Genomic DNA, 16,866 nt, shown 5'->3' with positions numbered 1-16,866 from the left:
ACTGGTGGCCAGCCAATCACAGGGCACATATAGACAAACAACCATTCACACTCACATTCATACCTATGGACAATTTGGAGTCGCTAATTAACCTAGCATGTTTTTTGTGGAATGTGGGAGGAAACCGGAGTACCCGGAAAAAAAACCACACAAACTCCACACAGAGATGGCTGAGGGTGGGGGAAGACAAAATAAGTAGCCATAAAGTTACCACTTCCACACAAAATAGGAGAATGCATTCATTCATTCATTTTCTACTACTTTTCCTCACAAGGGTCGCGGGGGTGCTGGAGCCTATCCTAGCTGTCTTATTCCGGCGAGAGGCGGGGTACACCCTGGACTGGTGGCCAGCTAATCACAGGGCACATATAGACAAACAACCATTCACACTCACATTCGTACCTATGGACAATTTGGAGTCGCTAATTAACCTAGCATGTTTTTGGAATGTGGGAGGAAACCGGAGTACCCGGAAAAAAAAAAAAACACACAGAGATGGCCGAGGGTGGAATTGAACCCTTGGCTCCTAGCTGTGAGGTCTGCACGCTAACCACTCCACCACCATGCCGCCTATTCAGAAACAGTATTTTTGTAATGAATCCAGCACGCACAAGGAAAACAAAAAAGTGGAATAAGTACCAAATAGTACAACTTTAAAAGATACTACATTCCAGTACTTTATTAGTAGAATAGAAGCATTATTGACTGACTTCTCAGGGCATTCAATTAATTGCAACTTGATCATTCAGGTTGGTTTCCAAGACATTTCGCCTCTAATCCGAGCAGGCCTCACTGCAACAATCCGGTGCAGGAATGTACCAAATTTGACATTGGGGTAACCAAGCAGCCAAAAAAAATGCCCTGAGAATACCTGAATGAATGAGAGTATTCACAGGCATTACTTACTGACACACCATGTTTTGTTCTGCATCTGTATCTCCGAATGTCAATTACTTCTTCTTCGGCTAATGCTCCACTCCACTCCAAGTATTTGTATAATGATGTAGTACACTGTAGAATAGAAAGTACATGTCAATTAAATACAATTTAAAGTTAACTGGAGATGCTCTTCCATATGCTAAAGGCATTTAAAAACCATAATAAAAATGTCCTGTCAATGTTATTCTTGGTTTGAAGATGCAGATGGCGTTCATAAACCAAAACATTGCAACTGAATGCCTCAAAAATATAAACGAGGCCTCATCTTTGAAGATGAATCGTGTTCTTCAGTGTAGCGAGAAGAAGCTCCATGGAAAAAAAAAAGACTATGTCCAAAGTAATCTGTAGTTGGCTTTGAGGTATACGAGCGTCTCCAGGTTCTTTGGTAGGACACAGCCTCTCTCGGGCCGCAGGCAGTGGTCAGCGTGGTGGAAGATGCTTTCCACGGCGGTGCCGCAAGCAGGTACGGTCAACGCCCTCTTGGCCACCTGGGAGAGGATTGGGAAGTCAATGCTTTTCCGCCTCCAGTAATGCAGAGCGTCTTCATCTGTAGGTTCCTCACGCAGGTAGATGCCCAGCTCTTGCTCCAGGCTCTTGGCCTGACTCACGGGTCTCTGCTTGATGAAGGAGAAGAGCTTGCAAGGCCGCGTCAGAGACGACACCGACGACGGCGTCGGTGCTGGAGATATGTGGGAATGAGGATGTCGATCCGTGTTGGAGTCTGCGGAATGTTTTGATAATTCCTCGAGAAGAACTTGTCTGTGCCAATCCGGGTTGCTGCTCCATGTGAGCTTGAACTGGGGGTCCAGAGTGGTGGCAGTGATGTAGAGCGGGTTCTCCAGGATAGGAGCCAGGTGACGTTCTGTGGCCTGGCTGAGGCTCGCTAAGAGAGACGGGCAATGTGGAGTTGATGTCTCAGAGAGATGTTTACGTAAGCCCAAGACACATGGCAGAGCCAGACTGATGGAGACGTGTCTATCTGCGTTCACGTCTGCAGGTCGCTCCCCAGACACCATGTCCCAGGCTTCCATGAAGGGCTCCAAAGTGTCAGTGAGCTCCCTCAGCAGGGCTCGTTCTGAAACACCCAGCACCGTTTCCCCTGGACCGCTCATCTCCTCCAAGATCTCCATGGACTCCAGCAGCCGTCGCAGCGCCTGAACCCCAACATGAATACAAAAATTTGAAAGAACAATATCTCACAACGTCACCACAGCTCTGAGAAGAACATCAGATTGATGCACCTAATCCTAAAACTGAACTGAAGATGAAATAAAAAGCGATTAGTAACATCATAATACCTTCAGTTGAGCAGCCCAGTCTTGTACCGGTGGAGAAGCTCGTCCTTGTCCTCCTAACATCATCCCAGAACCATCAAACACCTGGCTCAGTTTCTCTGGTGGAACAACAGTGGTGATGAAGTTGTAGAAGCGGCAAGCTCTCGCCAGCGCAGAATGAAGCTGCGGACAAGCCTGCAACCCTTCCCTGACGCAGCGTCCCAGAGAATGAGAGAAGCAGTCCACACGACTAAGACCGAGACCCTGCTCCCATGAGTCCTCCCACGTCGCTTCTTCTCCACCAGCATGGCCGTTCCGGATGTCTCCCTTTCCATTTTCTGTATCATCTTCTTCATCGCCATCCTGACAGAAACCGGGAAGACAGCATGGCTTCATTGCGGTGGTGCCCGGGAGAGGATCAGCGACCACACGAAAGGCTCGTCCAGATACTCCGTGAGAGTGACACACTTCATCGAAATCGGAGAGAACGCGATCCCCGGCGAAAGGAAGGCAAGCCAGGAGAGCCGACCGCATCTGCCACTCCGATGACAGGAAGTGGCAAGTGACGGCGAGGTAGCTACAAGACAGGGAGAGAGCGAAAGTAAGCGTTGAATGAAACCAAATCACCGCTGCTGGACATTTTGGACATTTTGTGCAATTCAATTTTTATTTACGTTAAATTTGCCTAAAATGACATAAAATCCAACACATTTATTAATTGTGATAAATAATGACCAATTGAAAACCATTAAAATGATATTTTTTACATTTGTTTTTACATTTACATTGATGGGAACAAATGAAATAAATAATAAATAATAAATAATAAATAATAAATAATAAATAATAAATAATAAATAATAAATAATAAATAATAAATAATAAATAATAAATAATAAATAATAAATAATAAATTAATTAATCTATCATTAATCAATAACAAATAAATAAATATCAAATAAAATCATGCATTGGGGGACCTATTATGCTCATATTCTGTTTTCTAGAACTTCCAGATTCTGCACCTCTTTCTGCAGTGTTTCCATGGACTTCCTGCTTCCGACCCAAACCTCATTATCTGACACTTTGGCATCGTTTAAAGCGGACCTTATTTTTCCAACCTTTTTTATTGAGTTATTGTCTCCTATAGAGCAGCTACACACAATAACCCACACAGAAAATATTCTATCTATCTGAAACTATTCCGGCTGTATTTCCTGTGATTTGTGCTTCCTGCCAAAAAGTGTTTTTTTTTCATTTATTCCCACCCACTCTACCGTGATTGGTCACACGCCCGAAAGTGCTTCTTAACTAGGAACCATAGGGAACCATAAGGAAGTCCGCCCCTCTGTGACATCACAAAGGGCCAGTTTTACCACGCCTTTTGAAAACGAGCGTTTTTGAGCCATCCCAAATTTCTTTCAGGGCTCACTTCCAAATACGCAAACCTCATTATCGGACACTTTGGCGTCGTTTAACATGAAAATACAACATTCTAACCTACAATTGTAGGTCAGAAAAGTGGAAAAAGTACAAGAGGTCCCCTTTAATAAATATGTTCTATTGAAGCTAACCGATAATAAATAAAATACTTCTGTTAATGCAACTTCTAGTACTGTGTGGAAAATAATGCAAGAAAAGCAAAGTTCATCAATATATTAATAAAAATAATGACAATAATAACAATAATAAGTATTATTGTTGTTAATAATTCATTAAAAAATAAATATTATTGTTATTATTATTATAGGTAAATACTGCTTGATGCTTAAAGGGTCACCCCCCCAAAAAAAAGATATTTATATTTCAGGCTGCAGAAAAGCATAAAAAATACAGCAGTTTTTGGTTTTAAGTATATTTTTTTACATCCTTACCCTAGCGTAGCTCCAGATGAGATCCTCCAAACATCCAAGCTGAGACTGAGGGCATGCGCTGAGGCCAGAGCTTGGCGGATGGTCACCTGGGCCTGGTAGGTGTAGGTTGGGAGGAGATGGCTCTGGATGTAGTGCTGCGAGTCCGGGCTGTAGCGGGGCTCCAGGAGCCGAATCAGGGCTCGGAAACCAGGATTTTCCACCATGGAAACTGGCTGCAGATCATTAACGATCATCTTGGTGATGGCCTCGCTGATCAAAACCTACGGCAGCCATGTGATGAAGGTCAGTTACAGACATTTTTATTATACTTTCTTATAGGACGGTACCACAAAATTTTAACTATTACATTACATTAGTCAGCGTATATAGGAGACCAGGGTTCAATTCCACCCTCGGCCATCTCTGTGTGGAGTTTGCATGTTCTCCCCGTGCATGCGTGGGTTTTCTACGGGTACTCCGGTTTCCTCCCACATTCCAAAAACATGCTAGGTTACTTGGCGAATGAGTGTGAATGGTTGTTTGCCCTGTGATTGGCTGATTATTTATATTACTATATTATAATATTTTTATATTATTAAAATAATTCAGCAAAATATTGCATGGCAAGTTCCTCCATGGCTGCACGATGGTCGAGCGGTTAGCGCGCACGCCACACAGCCAGGAGACCCGAGTTCAATTCCATTCTCGGCCATGTCTGTGTGGAGTTTGCATGTTCTCCCCGTGCATGCGTGGGTTTTCTCCGGGTACTCCGGTTTCCTCCCACATTCCAAAAACATGCTAGGTTAATTGGCGAATGAGTGTGAATGGTTGTTTGCCCTGTGATTGGCCCATTATTTATATTATTAAAATAATTAAAACAATTCAGCAAAAATATTGCATGGCAAGTTGCACGATGGTCGAGTAGTTCGCGCGCACGCCACACAGCCAGGAGACCCGAGTTCAATTCCATTCTAGGCCATCTCTTTGTGGAGTTTTCATGTTCTCCCCGTGCATGTGTGGGTTTTCTCCGGGTACTTCGGTTTCCTCCCACATTCCAAAAACATGCTAGGTTAATTAGCGACTCCAAATTGTCCATAGGTATGAATGTGAGTGTGAATGGTTGTTTGTCTGTATGTGCCCTGTGATTGGCTGGCCACCGACTGGCTCCAGCTCCCCCGCGGCCCTTGTGAGGAAAAGCAGTAGAAAATGAATGAATGCGTTCTCCTATTTTGTGTGGAAGTGGTAACTTTTTGGCTACTTATTTTATTTTACTATATGTGCCCTGTGATTGGCTGACAGTCCGCCTTGTAATTATTTGTCTAATTTTAAGTGTCATTCTATCAGCTATATGTTTTCATTTCCCTTTTTTCAGGAGCTCTTTAATAACCAGACCACATTAAACTATGATTTTTTTTTGTTTACTGAATAAGACAGCTGGGATAGGCTCCAGCAACGCCTGCGACTTTTGTGAGGAAAAGTGGTAGAAAATGAATGAATGAATGAATAGTCAGCCAATAGTCTGTCCTCTGGAAAATAAGTCAAAACACAACAAAAAGCCTTAATACTTTTGGGTATATAGTGAATATAATATACCATAGGTTCATTCCCGCCACTGTTGAGTCCAATGAACTCCGCAAAAAAGCAAAAAATCTGTGCAATTGCTAGATAGCAACTTTTTCTGTAGTTTCATTACTAGCCACTAGTTATTTTTGCACTGTAGTGTTGTGGTTGGTGCAATATTACAGTGTAAAACATTGAAATATTGAACTATTTTTTAGTTGAATTGCAGCCATCTTTAGTCTTAAAGGGCCATACACATCCTATCCAGGTCTAGCACATGTGATGATGGATCATAACACACCTGACGTGGGTCATGCTTGTCGAACCTGCTCACTCCTCCTCCTCCTCCTCCTACTACTACTGCTGCTGCTACTGCTGCTGCTGCTGCTCCTCCATCCACGGCTGCCATCCCTCCGGTTGCACCTCTTCCTGCCATCCCCGCACCCATGGTGTGGGTGTAGCGGGCGTTCCCTCCATTGGTTGTCAGAGTGTTCATGGAACCCGAGGAGTAACCTTCTCTTTTCATGTCTTTCCTTTTCACAAAGTCATCATACATGGCCTGATGCTTGCGCTGAGAGATAGAAAGATTGTGGTTAGTGTGATATTCTAAACAATACATCATTATTTCCGATCCATTTGGGAATTACCTTCAGATGTGTTACGAAGTTGGAGGTGACGCTGCGCTTCGCCTGGATTCTGGTCCCACACGCTTTGCAGTTGGACTCGATTTTGCCATTTTCGCCCTCAAAGACAATATTAAAGTAATCCAAAATAGACACCTTCGAAGCAGACGCCATGGGCACCGGATCCCGGATCAACGTCGACTGCGATGATGATGGTGATGACGGTGTTGGTGATGGTGATGAGATAGCGAGCCCTCCTCGCCGCCTCTCATGGACGCAAACTGGGATGTTTACTTCGCGGTCCCCCCCGGGCACACAACCACAAGGGCTGCTTGGTGCTGGATGCCACAAATGGACGTCAATGGACGGTTCCCGACGGGCTTTGTGTGTCGCTTAAACGCCGAACACGGATGTCGGCTAACATCGGGAAGACGAGCGGGTCGGACCGAGGAGGACGGCTGTATTGTGTGCTCGTGTGTGCTCGTGTGTGTGTGTGTCAGTCAGGCTGGATTATGATCGGACCAGGAAGTACACACAAGGGACGGGAGTTTCATTTCCGGTTTGGACACGACCCAGCGATGTCTGCTATCATTCCTCGGGATGGGAGCACAGTTTAATACATCCGGTTAGCAACAATCTACAGCTTGTGATCGTTAATACCATTTAGATTTATCAGACGCGACTGTATTGTAGCCGAAATAACAAAGTTAGCTAATAATTATTCTAAATAAGAGCCGGGTAGATTTCCGAATCAGATTTGATTCATACAAGTTTATTTATTATCGGTTAGCTATAGAATAGCATTATTAAAGTGGACCTATTTTTCACTTTTTCCACTTTTCTAACCTACAAATGTAATTTAGAATTTTGTATTCTCATGTTAAACAACGCCAAAATTTCAGATAAGGAAGTTTACGCATTTAGAAGTGAGCCCTGAAAGAAGTTTGGAATGGCTCAAAACACTCCGGTTTCAAAAGGCGTGGTAAAACTGCCCCTTTGTGAGGTCACAAATGGGCGGGCTTCCTTATATGGGCGTGAGAAGTTTACTTGCTAGCAATGGCTTGTACCGGAGTTCCTGATTCCCTACTAGCAAAAGAAACGCATGTACAGGGAAAACATCCAGACTGAGGGTACCAGCGGTCCCCATTATTAACTAGTAGTTTGTACATTATTTATCATGTCATTATTTATCATATTTATCAAATTAAAACCACAAAATCAATACAGACCCACCAGATCGAGCCTGGTTGCTGTTCAATGTACACAGAATATGCACATTAGTACTTAGTAACATCATCAAACCTTACCTTTATGTATTCCCACATAGTATCAGCATTTGAGAATAAATATTAATGGGAAAAAACAGTAAAAAAAATACAGTAGTTTATATGTGCAGCATGCGAGAAGGTTAGCACATACACAATGGTGTGTTCAGGACCATCGAACAAAGTGGGACAGGTCGCTGCTCACTACTTTGGGATTGCTAACTGTATATTATTTTTTAAAATAAAATAATGACCCATATTTCCAAGATTGCATCAAATTTGACGTTCAGTAGTTCTTTAGGATTTTTGTGTGTGTGTGTTTTTGTTTACTTTGGACCCGTATGACTACTAAATCTATCACAAACAATTGAACAATTCATGCCTCCTTAAAAATACAGCTGTTAGCATCCATTGTTATGTGGTGTTTTCCAACGGGAATGCTGAAACCTTCTCCGGAATGTGGTCCTTCAACTCCTGTCTGGTGTTTAAAATTGCGACTTGAAGATTTGCAATCTCAGCAGTCAGCTCTATTACTATAAAAAAAGGAGAAACAATAAAATGGCTTAATTAGTACGTAACCATGCAAAAAAAGATGTGATGTGATTTCTGCTACAATATAAATTCTCATAAGACAACCGCTATTCAGAAATCAAACACGGCACCTTGGTTGAATGATGACTGGGCTTGCTTCAGGGATTGTGGCACCAAAATTCCAAACCATTTAAGCGGGTTTTGTTGAAGATTCTGTTTACTTTTTGGAGCTGGAATGTCTTCAGGCTTTTTATTGCCCTTTAATTCTTCAACTGACTCGGTTTCACTGCTATCTTTTTTTGTTTTTATTCTTCTTCTGATGCCTGTAAGAAAAAAAGGAATCAGTACTAATACGAATAGTTAAGTACTGTGGTAGATGTGTGTCTGATCCCTTTGCAATGGTATCATTAACTGCTCAAGTTCCTTATTTCAGACATTCTCTGTCTTAGTTAGGATGACTTTTTTTCCATAACACAAACCCACCTTCGTCTTGTGGACCAACGTCTTCAACAGATTTCTCATTCTTACACTCAGTATGATAATTCGGTGACTCTCTTACAGTGCAGAACTCAATATTGTCATTGTTGAGTGATCTGTGTACACAGAATTTCACATCATTACCAATAGCAACGTCAAAGTCATCCATTGAATTAACAGTGAATCGGGTCAAATGACTCACTTTACATGGACACAAACCAGCGACTCCATCTCACTTGCATACTGAAGAGCTGACACTTGTTTGTTTCCCATGGAGTATCGCGCCTTGGAAATGGAAAACCATCCCTGCGGAGAAAGGTGATAGAAACGCTACATCAGTAATTCCTAAAGTTTCACAGTCCTGAGCTACTGCAGAAAACTTACCTGTTATGGTTAGGGTACTGATTTCATGCCTAACGCTGATGTTAGCGCATGCGCACAAATCGGCAAGGTACACATTTTATAGGGGTTTATATTTTATATTTTATAACTCTCTCAATGTGAGTAGCTAATGTACAGTAACCACACGTTTTTTTTTATTTGCACCCCCTACGACAAATCGTTTACCCAACTATGCGAAAACGCAAAATGGACACATAATGAATTGTAATACTATTTCATTCATTTATAATACATTTACACGGCATATGAACGAAGACATTACGAAAATTGTAGATATTTACAAAATAAAACAACGTATTCAGACAATAGCTATAGGCGTACCTGCTCGATGAGTGTATTCAACCGAGCTCGTTTTTCTTCCAGTAATTCCAGCTGGTCCATTAAAGTCAGAAGTTTTTCATCCAGCAACAGAGAACATTCATCTTCTCCAGACATGTCTTCTTTTTTAATGTGCTCTTTCATTTTGTTTTAACAGCGACGATAATGTCCTCGGACAGATGACTGATTATCACAGTGTTAAGAACTTCCGCAAAGTGTCATGTGATGTTATATCACGTGCCCGAGTGGTTCTTCTTCGTCTTTTTCATTTCCGGGAAACTAGACGACTAGACAGCGTATTGCTGCCCCCTATAGGTCTTAGCCCAGGTCAGCACCTCAAATTCCGGTTGCAGCTCATTTGTCATGATGAAAAATAAAAAGGAAATTATAACACAAAATGAACATAAATGTTTCTCCATTGAACTGTATTATAAATACATTAAATGTATTTATCACCCCGAGGGCATGCAAGTGTTTTCGTTAATAAAATAGACATTTAAACGGACTAACAAGTATTTGAAACAATTTAAATAGATTATGTTACAAAGTAAATTATTCTTCTTTTTCTTGTTGTCATCTTAATGAGCAACTTGTAAAAACCCATTAAAAACGTATTAATATAAAAAGAATCCGAAATAAGTTTTTTAGGTTTTACTTACAGATTTGACGGTCACATATGTACTTGTTTTGGTAGGAACTGCAAGCAAGTCGCCTTTAATGGTAATTTAACAAAATTAACAATCACTGATGAAAAACAAGTAGTTCCCATACCGGGAGTCGAACCCGGGCCGCCTGGGTGAAAACCAGGAATCCTAACCGCTAGACCATATGGGACCTGTGCTGCTAGGCAACGCGCGAAAGTTATATAACTCACATTCTCAAACGTGAGAATGTGCCTGTCATTCTAAGGGCATTCATTGTGAACTGGAGATAAATCGCCTTCACTTTAGTTATATTACTGTCGCGATTGAAGGTAGATGTCATTCTTGTAAGGACGTCAGGGTAAACACGAGACCACGTGACACAACCAGGAAGTATGAGGAAGGCTCACCCCAAAAAACTCTCTTGCTCACCATCATGGCGGACGTTCTGCGCCAAATGGTATTACAGTTTCGTAGTTGAACCATTTGTGGTTCAACTACAGTCCAATCAATTGTTGAGTCATTGGTGGTGAGTTGTGCTGAAACATAAATTTTCATTGGCATGTTCTATCATGACGTACATGTTCCGAGAGAATGAGCCAATCATCGAGACTGTAGGAAATCACGTGCTGGGTGGCTGAAAAAATGGAATAGTCTGATTGGTCAGCCATGCGAGTTCCGTGTTCGAGATTTTTTCACATGTTAATATATTACGTCGGCCGCCAGCAGTTGTTTTATAGTAGTTGCATTTTCTTTATGAGAACTTAAATTGAGGATTTTGCTGTTTATCACTGGTAAGAAAATATGCACTTTGTAATTATGCAAATCTTAATTTGCTCATGACCTCAAAAGTACATTTGTACTTTATGAAGTTATAATCCAGATGCAATCTCAATGTATTTTTGCTTTAGGCGATGGACGCTACCTCAGCATCCAGATCTCTGCACCCCTACTGGCCCAGGTCTCTTGTGATCCCTTCCTATGTGGCCAATGATCGATCCATGGCAGAGATCCTGGCGTTTCTCTTTTCTGTGTCCGGAGTCTTTCTTCTAGTGACTTGGATGATCACCGGCCGGCTGGGGGCATGCAGGCGTCTGGCTGTGTGCTGGTTTGCTGTTTGTGGTTTTATCCACAGTGTCATCGAGGGCTGGTTCTCACTCTACTATGATGTCATTCCAGGAGACCAGAGCTTTCTGTCACAATTGTGTGAGTATTGTCAGATAAATAAAAATAACTTTAAAAAATTAAATAATTTTAAATTATTTAAATTTAATTTAAATTAAATTTAAAAATTAAATAAAAAAATAATAAAAAATAAATAATAAAAAATTACAGATGTTTCATGAAGCAAGTGACATGCACAATTTCAGGGAGGAAAATGTCATTTCCAGTACATACTATATGCGAACAAGCTTTCTGGGGCTGCTGAAAAAAACATCTGGGAAGAAATAACTTCAACCGAACATATGGCAGCACTTTCTTAAAATATGGTTAAAAAAATGTTCCATTTCCGGCAAATTACTGACTGTAAGATAGGATTTTCTACACCAGGGGTGGCAAACTTTTTGACTCGCGGGCCGCATTGATATGACAAAATTTACGGGGGGGGGGGGGGGGAGGGGCAGACTATATATTTTACACGTAACAGTCCACCTGGTATTATTGTATCTGTAAAATTGTCATGCAATCTGCTATTATTATTTATTATTTTATATTTATATTTAAATATTTTAAAAATAATAAAATATTATAATTACAATAAAATTAAAATAATAATAATATTATTATTATGTAAAATATGCAAATATAACAATATTATATATAATTAATATAATAATTAGCATTAATATAATAATTATAATAATCTAATAATCTAATAATAATAATAATTATTATTATTATGTGCTTGTGTCCCTTTTTTCAGGAGCACTTTGTAAACAACAGACCATGTCAAAAAACGAAATTGATAAAACCATCAAAAGGTTGGCTCAGGCCATGATGCCAGGTTGTATGGTGAGTTTAAATGAAATACTTTGGAAAGATTGGGCGGGCCGTATTCAAACACTTGGCGGGCCGGATGTGGCCCCCGGGCCGTAGTTTGCCCACCCCTGTTCTACACTGTATACAACCAAAACAATATGCACATATGAACATTCAATTTCGCTACTATCATTATCTATTTCACCTCTCTCTCAGGGAAAGAGTACTCCAAAGGCGACAGTCGATATGTAATGTGAGTATATTTACACACAGTACTAATATAGCTGGAATTATTGCCAAATTATGTTCTAAGAATGTTTCTTTTGTGTCTAGAGGTGATAACTTCACAATTTGTATGGAGACTGTGACTGCATGGTTATGGGGACCGTTCAGCTTTTGGGCCGTGTTTGCCTTCTTAACTAACAAGCCCTACAGATACGTCTTGCAGCTCGTACTTTCACTTGGTAAGAATGGTGCAATTTGTGGTGAATTGTTTACATTATATTGCAACAACGTATTAATACGCACTGTAATCCAATTCCAGGTCAGCTGTACGGAGCGGTGCTGTATTTCTTCATAGAGCACAGAGAAGGCTACTCTCACAGCGAGCTCGGACACCCCGTCTACTTCTGGTTCTACTTTGTGTTTCTGAACTTTTTGTGGATAATTATACCGCTGGCGCTCATTGTGGACGCATGGAGACAACTGACAGCAGCTCAGAGACATACAGATGGGATTAAAAAGCAGAAGAAACATTAGGAGGGCATGTGATTGAAGGGCAGACTGATGCTATGCAAGAGACTGGATTAATTATAATTATAAAATAATTAATTAATTATTTCACAATATAAATATATTATATAATATTAATTATATATTATATAATATTAATATAAATATTATATAATATATATTATATAAAATATAATTAATAAAATTAATTATGTGTGTGGAATCTGCATGTTCTCCCTGTGCGTGAATCGCTTTTCTCTGGGTACTCCGGTTTCTTCCTACATTTAAAAAAAACATGCATGTTAGGTTAATTGGTGACTCCAAATTTCCCATAGGTACAAATGTGAGTGCGAATGGTTGTTTGTCTATAGCTGGGATAGGCTCCAGCATAGCCCCGCCACCCTAATGAGGATAAGCAGCATAGAAATGGATGGATGTGGCAGTATCATTGTTGATTGATACCAAAATAAACATTTTTGTAACTACAATATGATTTGTCATTCTTGCATATTGCAATACTAGTCAAGTGCAAAGTACTATTCGTAACATGCACTGTTAATATACATTTTGAGATATACAGTTTTATTAAAAAAGTATGAACCGATTTTAATTCTACTCAAAATGAACTTTTATATCCTGTCTTCCAAACGGCCCATTTCTGCTTGATAATCTCTAGCTAAACATTTTACTTAGCCTCTTTCCAAACTCTGTGTTTGTCTGTTTCTCTTTACTAGCAATTTCTTTAAGCGCCTTCACAGCGGCAGTGGATTCTGGCTGCAGCTTCAGCAGTTCTCTGAACGCCAGCCGGGCCTCCTCAAGCTCATTCACCATCTGGCAGGCTTGTCCTAGTCGGTACCACGCTTTGGCCCCGCCTGGTTCCAGCCGCGTCGCCTTAGCAGCGCTTTCCTTGGCCCGCTCTGGCTGTTTCAGTTTGAGCTGACACAACGACAAGTTGGAGTGAAGTTCGGCTTTTAAACTTTGGAGTTGGTTAACTGTCGGAAAGCGTGTTTCATCTTCAGTGTACGTGACTCTTTGCTCTTCTACGTCTCGCTCTTCTCGATCCACCTCGCATCCGCGGAGGGCGATGACGAGCTTGAGGGCTCGACTGTAGCTGTCCGCCGCTCCCCACACGTCTCCACTTCTGAATCTCTCCCCGCCTCTGTCCTTGTGGGACCTCACCCACTGCCATTTTTCATCAGGTGACATCTCCCAGGACTCCTTTCCTGATGTGAAAGCTCGGAGCTCCACTGTGGCACATATTTCCTCCACAGGCTGAGAGTTTGAAATATCCGCTCCTTTTACCGGAGTGAGACGTATCTGAGAAGCACAACACAATGATCAGAACGATGATGGTGCCTTCTCACGTTGTACGTGAAATGTTTTATGACAGTTAAACTTCATGACAGTTGATGATGAAAATTACGGATGCTGTTTTTCTTATTTGAGCTGAGTCGGTAAAATGCTTAACATTGTAAACAATGACCAAATAATACAATCATGAATGTAAGATGTTCGATCCCAACTTCCTTTGCCATGATGTGCCAAACATTGGTCGCTTGGTGATTACAGTGCAGCATGGGAATGTTTTTTTTCCAGTATCCGTACCTCACATGTCTCCCCAGCGCTCATCCCCTCCAAACAGGATTCTGTGACATCACAATGACCCTCCCCGAGTCGTAGTGTGGTCCAGTCACCCAGTGGGACCTGCAGCACAGAGTCCCGACACCTTGGACACTTTGCTCCTGGAGCATCAAGTCGGTGTCCTTGACTGGTCTCAGATCGTTTTCCAAATGTTCCTGCATCATCCATGTTGGCTTTGAGGTTCACGCGGACGTGGCACACGGAACCCAATCTTGGTTTGTCGCCCGATGACAACACTAGAACAGACACCAACACAAAAGGTGAAAATGGAGAGTAACAGGAAGAAATCATACCACAAGAACATCATATGGGCACCTTCTCCGTTATTAGAATAAATGTGTTGACTTCCAGAATGGGTTAGCTTCTTCTGGACCGTCCAGAGGCCTCTGGGACACACCGTCACCCAAGAGGTGGTCTCACCGCCATCATGATCACCATTAACTGAATCCATATCTTCAGCGAGGAGAGGCCAGCAGAGACTCTAAAGAAGGAAAGTCATAGAAAACATGACATGACATAACATAAACATTGTATATATTAGTCAAAGTTTTTAATATAAAATACTTCTTTTTTTTGTTGCTTGTTCAATGCTAAGTGTAGCAAGTCTGGAGACTTAAATTAAATAGAATTAATCAACAAATATAAAAAAAATGTACCTCGTTAAAAAGTGTTGAGTGCCTGTGTTTGAATCCGTGGTTTAACCAGCCTTGTGAATTCAGACGGTCTAGCTTTCCTCACACTTCCTGGTTGTGTCACGTGGTCTAATGTTTACCTTGACGTCATGACAAAATGTCTGCGACAGTAACAGTTATTCGTTTTTTTTAAATTAGGTTTTACAAAAGAGAGAAGAAATGTTATAATTCTACAGATTTATCTCCAGCTCACAACTAAACGTGATATATTAAACAGTAGTAAAATTAATAGCTCCTTTATTTCGTTATTACTACTACTAAGATCTACTACTACTACTAAGATCCGCTGTGGCGACTCCGTAATCAGGAAACAAACAAACTTTAATTCTGAAACACTAATCAGCAGCAACACATATGTTTTTAAGTTTTACATCCATAAAAATCGACAGAATTTGCCAATAAAACATGTACGTGATGTACACAAATACCATCCATTCATCAATACGCTCTTCTCTACTTCTCTCCGCTTTTCACAGCAATGTTGAATTAAAAAAAAAAAAACCTTAAAGGAAGAATTTGGGATATGATGAGCCACGAAGGATAATTTCAATGCAGGCTTCTTCTCAATGGAGAAGAAGGACACATTTGTCGGCACATTTGGACTTTCTTAATTCCGACAGCCTTCGCGCAGCAAATTGACGTCACGAAGCCTACAAATGCGCACTTTTAGGATGCAGAACCCGGATTTAGAAACAATCTATAATTAAGGAATGTCTTACCTCATCCAACGGACGAATTAGTTAGCTAATTAGTTAGCTAGCTAGCTTACCAACCATATACATCTGATCTTCTTCTGTTGTTGTCACTTCTCCCTCGCTGGTTTTCACGGTGACTGTTACACTGCGAAATACTGCCATCTAGAGGTTGGGGATTCGACTGCAGTTCCGCTTGGACAGACCATACGTGTACCGCTCTTTTTTATCCAGCAGATGGCGACAAACACCAGAATGAGTGGGACATTGTACACAAGGGAAAAGGTGGACCAGAGAATGAAACAAAGAAAAGTTGCAATTAAATTTCTTATAAGTTTCAAAGCCCACACAACCAAAACAAATTAAACTTGTGTGCTCCACTCCTTAGCTGAAGGACATTATAATAGTAGTGTCTGTTGTAGGTACCTGGACAAATTAAATAAATATTTGGATACCAAATACAAGACAACACAGAACTGAAATCATTTCAGTGTACAGAGTATCCTTAGCGACACACACACACTACCCTTGTGTGTGCGTACATGTTTGTGTGTGTGCGTGAATGTTTATTGACCTTTGACCGGGACCACTCATGTTTAAGGCCTGTGTGTTAATCTGTGCTGTCAGTATGAGTTAGGCCTTTATCTTCTGTGCACTGGAAACTATTAGGTCTATCAGACCTCTCAGGTGTGTGTGTGTGTGTGTGTGTGTTTGTACATGTGGCACGTACAAACAATCAATCAATCAATTTTGGTACGGCAAAGTCATTCACATGCTTGCTATTTTATAAGCCAATAAATCAAGCAATGATAATATACTTCCTTAATAAAAACCCAAATTCAGACGAGGCTAGTTTGCTCATGAAAGCATCACTTAGCTCGTCTGTAATCAGTCTATCACACTTTCTAACGCACACACACACACACACACACACACACACGGTGCAAACCCTGGCCAAGCCGAGACGCACTCATAAACAGATTGTCCTACGCTACATGGTGTTTATGCCTCAGTGAACGCCACTGGTTGTGTGTGTGTGTGTCGTACACCTTAACCATTTAGTCCCTGAGAAACAGACAACAGACTGCCAGTTGCTTCCAAAGTATGATCAAAATCTTAATGCTAAATGTAAAGTATAAATATTACATATCAGTATTAGAAATGCCATGAATTACACTGTATTTTTCCCTATGGTTTACTAATTTATGGCTACAACTACAACTAATTGTCTAAATCAGGGGTCTCA

The 16,866-nt window shown here is 41.0% G+C and overlaps 4 protein-coding genes and 1 non-coding gene across 6 annotated transcripts; 1 reads left to right on the top strand and 4 right to left on the bottom strand.

Annotated features, from left to right (window-relative positions):
* Positions 1-565: 565 nt before the first annotated feature.
* On the bottom strand, positions 566-6,757 carry LOC131136635 (zinc finger BED domain-containing protein 4). The gene is made up of 5 exons (XM_058083731.2): positions 6,274-6,757; positions 5,928-6,197; positions 4,088-4,347; positions 2,238-2,790; positions 566-2,093 (listed from the first exon to the last, which is right to left on the bottom strand). The coding sequence occupies exons 1-5, from the start codon at positions 6,421-6,423 to the stop codon at positions 1,266-1,268; spliced, it is 2,061 nt and encodes a 686-aa protein (XP_057939714.2). The 5' UTR covers positions 6,424-6,757; the 3' UTR covers positions 566-1,265.
* A 320-nt stretch (positions 6,758-7,077) lies between these two features.
* vma22 (vacuolar ATPase assembly factor VMA22) lies at positions 7,078-9,474 on the bottom strand. The gene is made up of 5 exons (XM_058083795.2): positions 9,246-9,474; positions 8,725-8,828; positions 8,529-8,638; positions 8,177-8,368; positions 7,078-8,047 (listed from the first exon to the last, which is right to left on the bottom strand). The coding sequence occupies exons 1-5, from the start codon at positions 9,384-9,386 to the stop codon at positions 7,929-7,931; spliced, it is 666 nt and encodes a 221-aa protein (XP_057939778.2). The 5' UTR covers positions 9,387-9,474; the 3' UTR covers positions 7,078-7,928.
* A 530-nt stretch (positions 9,475-10,004) lies between these two features.
* On the bottom strand, positions 10,005-10,076 carry trnae-uuc (transfer RNA glutamic acid (anticodon UUC)). The gene has a single exon. It is a non-coding gene; the product is annotated as a tRNA-Glu (tRNA).
* A 484-nt stretch (positions 10,077-10,560) lies between these two features.
* ebp (EBP cholestenol delta-isomerase) lies at positions 10,561-13,139 on the top strand. Its single transcript, XM_058083794.2, has 5 exons — positions 10,561-10,677; positions 10,795-11,089; positions 12,080-12,116; positions 12,197-12,327; positions 12,408-13,139. The coding sequence occupies exons 2-5, from the start codon at positions 10,798-10,800 to the stop codon at positions 12,620-12,622; spliced, it is 675 nt and encodes a 224-aa protein (XP_057939777.2). The 5' UTR covers positions 10,561-10,677; positions 10,795-10,797; the 3' UTR covers positions 12,623-13,139.
* Positions 11,773-15,759, bottom strand: fkbpl (FKBP prolyl isomerase like). 2 transcript variants are annotated; one of them, XM_058083763.2, is made up of 4 exons: positions 15,648-15,759; positions 14,552-14,717; positions 14,201-14,472; positions 11,773-13,912 (listed from the first exon to the last, which is right to left on the bottom strand). In XM_058083763.2, exons 2-4 carry the CDS (start codon positions 14,685-14,687, stop codon positions 13,268-13,270), a joined length of 1,053 nt encoding a protein of 350 aa, XP_057939746.2. In that variant the 5' UTR covers positions 14,688-14,717; positions 15,648-15,759; the 3' UTR covers positions 11,773-13,267. The 2 variants fall into 2 exon arrangements, with proteins under 2 accessions (XP_057939746.2, XP_057939747.2); XM_058083764.2 differs by lacking the exon at positions 15,648-15,759 and adding an exon at positions 14,893-14,927.
* Between the last annotated feature and the right edge of the window lie 1,107 nt (positions 15,760-16,866).

Source organism: Doryrhamphus excisus, linkage group LG17 (assembly GCF_037039965.1).
Source record: "Doryrhamphus excisus strain RoL-2023G ecotype Guam linkage group LG17, RoL_Dexc_Guam_v1.1, whole genome shotgun sequence".
Taxonomy (NCBI): domain Eukaryota; kingdom Metazoa; phylum Chordata; class Actinopteri; order Syngnathiformes; family Syngnathidae; genus Doryrhamphus; species Doryrhamphus excisus.
The sequence above is the reverse complement of the archived record's forward strand: the minus strand, read 5'-3'. Positions and strand labels throughout refer to the sequence as shown.

Bases quoted from the DNA above. Each gene is read 5' to 3' on its own strand.
- ebp (XM_058083794.2), top strand. From the start codon at position 10,798: ATGGACGCTACCTCAGCATCCAGATCTCTGCACCCCTACTGGCCCAGG. The intron at 11,090-12,079 runs GTGAGTATTGTC...CCTCTCTCTCAG, and splicing joins GAGCTTTCTGTCACAATTGT to GGAAAGAGTACTCCAAAGGC. The intron at 12,117-12,196 runs GTGAGTATATTT...TTTTGTGTCTAG, and splicing joins GGCGACAGTCGATATGTAAT to AGGTGATAACTTCACAATTT.
- fkbpl (XM_058083763.2), bottom strand. From the start codon at position 14,687: ATGGATTCAGTTAATGGTGATCATGATGGCGGTGAGACCACCTCTTGG. The intron at 14,473-14,551 runs GTGCCCATATGA...TGTCTGTTCTAG, and splicing joins TTATTCTAATAACGGAGAAG to TGTTGTCATCGGGCGACAAA. The intron at 13,913-14,200 runs GTACGGATACTG...TGTGCTTCTCAG, and splicing joins GCGCTGGGGAGACATGTGAG to ATACGTCTCACTCCGGTAAA.
- vma22 (XM_058083795.2), bottom strand. From the start codon at position 9,386: ATGAAAGAGCACATTAAAAAAGAAGACATGTCTGGAGAAGATGAATGT. The intron at 8,639-8,724 runs GTGAGTCATTTG...CTGTGTACACAG, and splicing joins CTGGTTTGTGTCCATGTAAA to ATCACTCAACAATGACAATA. The intron at 8,369-8,528 runs GTGGGTTTGTGT...TTTTTCTTACAG, and splicing joins CGTTGGTCCACAAGACGAAG to GCATCAGAAGAAGAATAAAA.
- LOC131136635 (XM_058083731.2), bottom strand. From the start codon at position 6,423: ATGGCGTCTGCTTCGAAGGTGTCTATTTTGGATTACTTTAATATTGTC. The intron at 6,198-6,273 runs GTAATTCCCAAA...TCTATCTCTCAG, and splicing joins ACTTCGTAACACATCTGAAG to CGCAAGCATCAGGCCATGTA. The intron at 2,791-4,087 runs GTAAGGATGTAA...CCTGTCTTGTAG, and splicing joins TCATCTGGAGCTACGCTAGG to CTACCTCGCCGTCACTTGCC.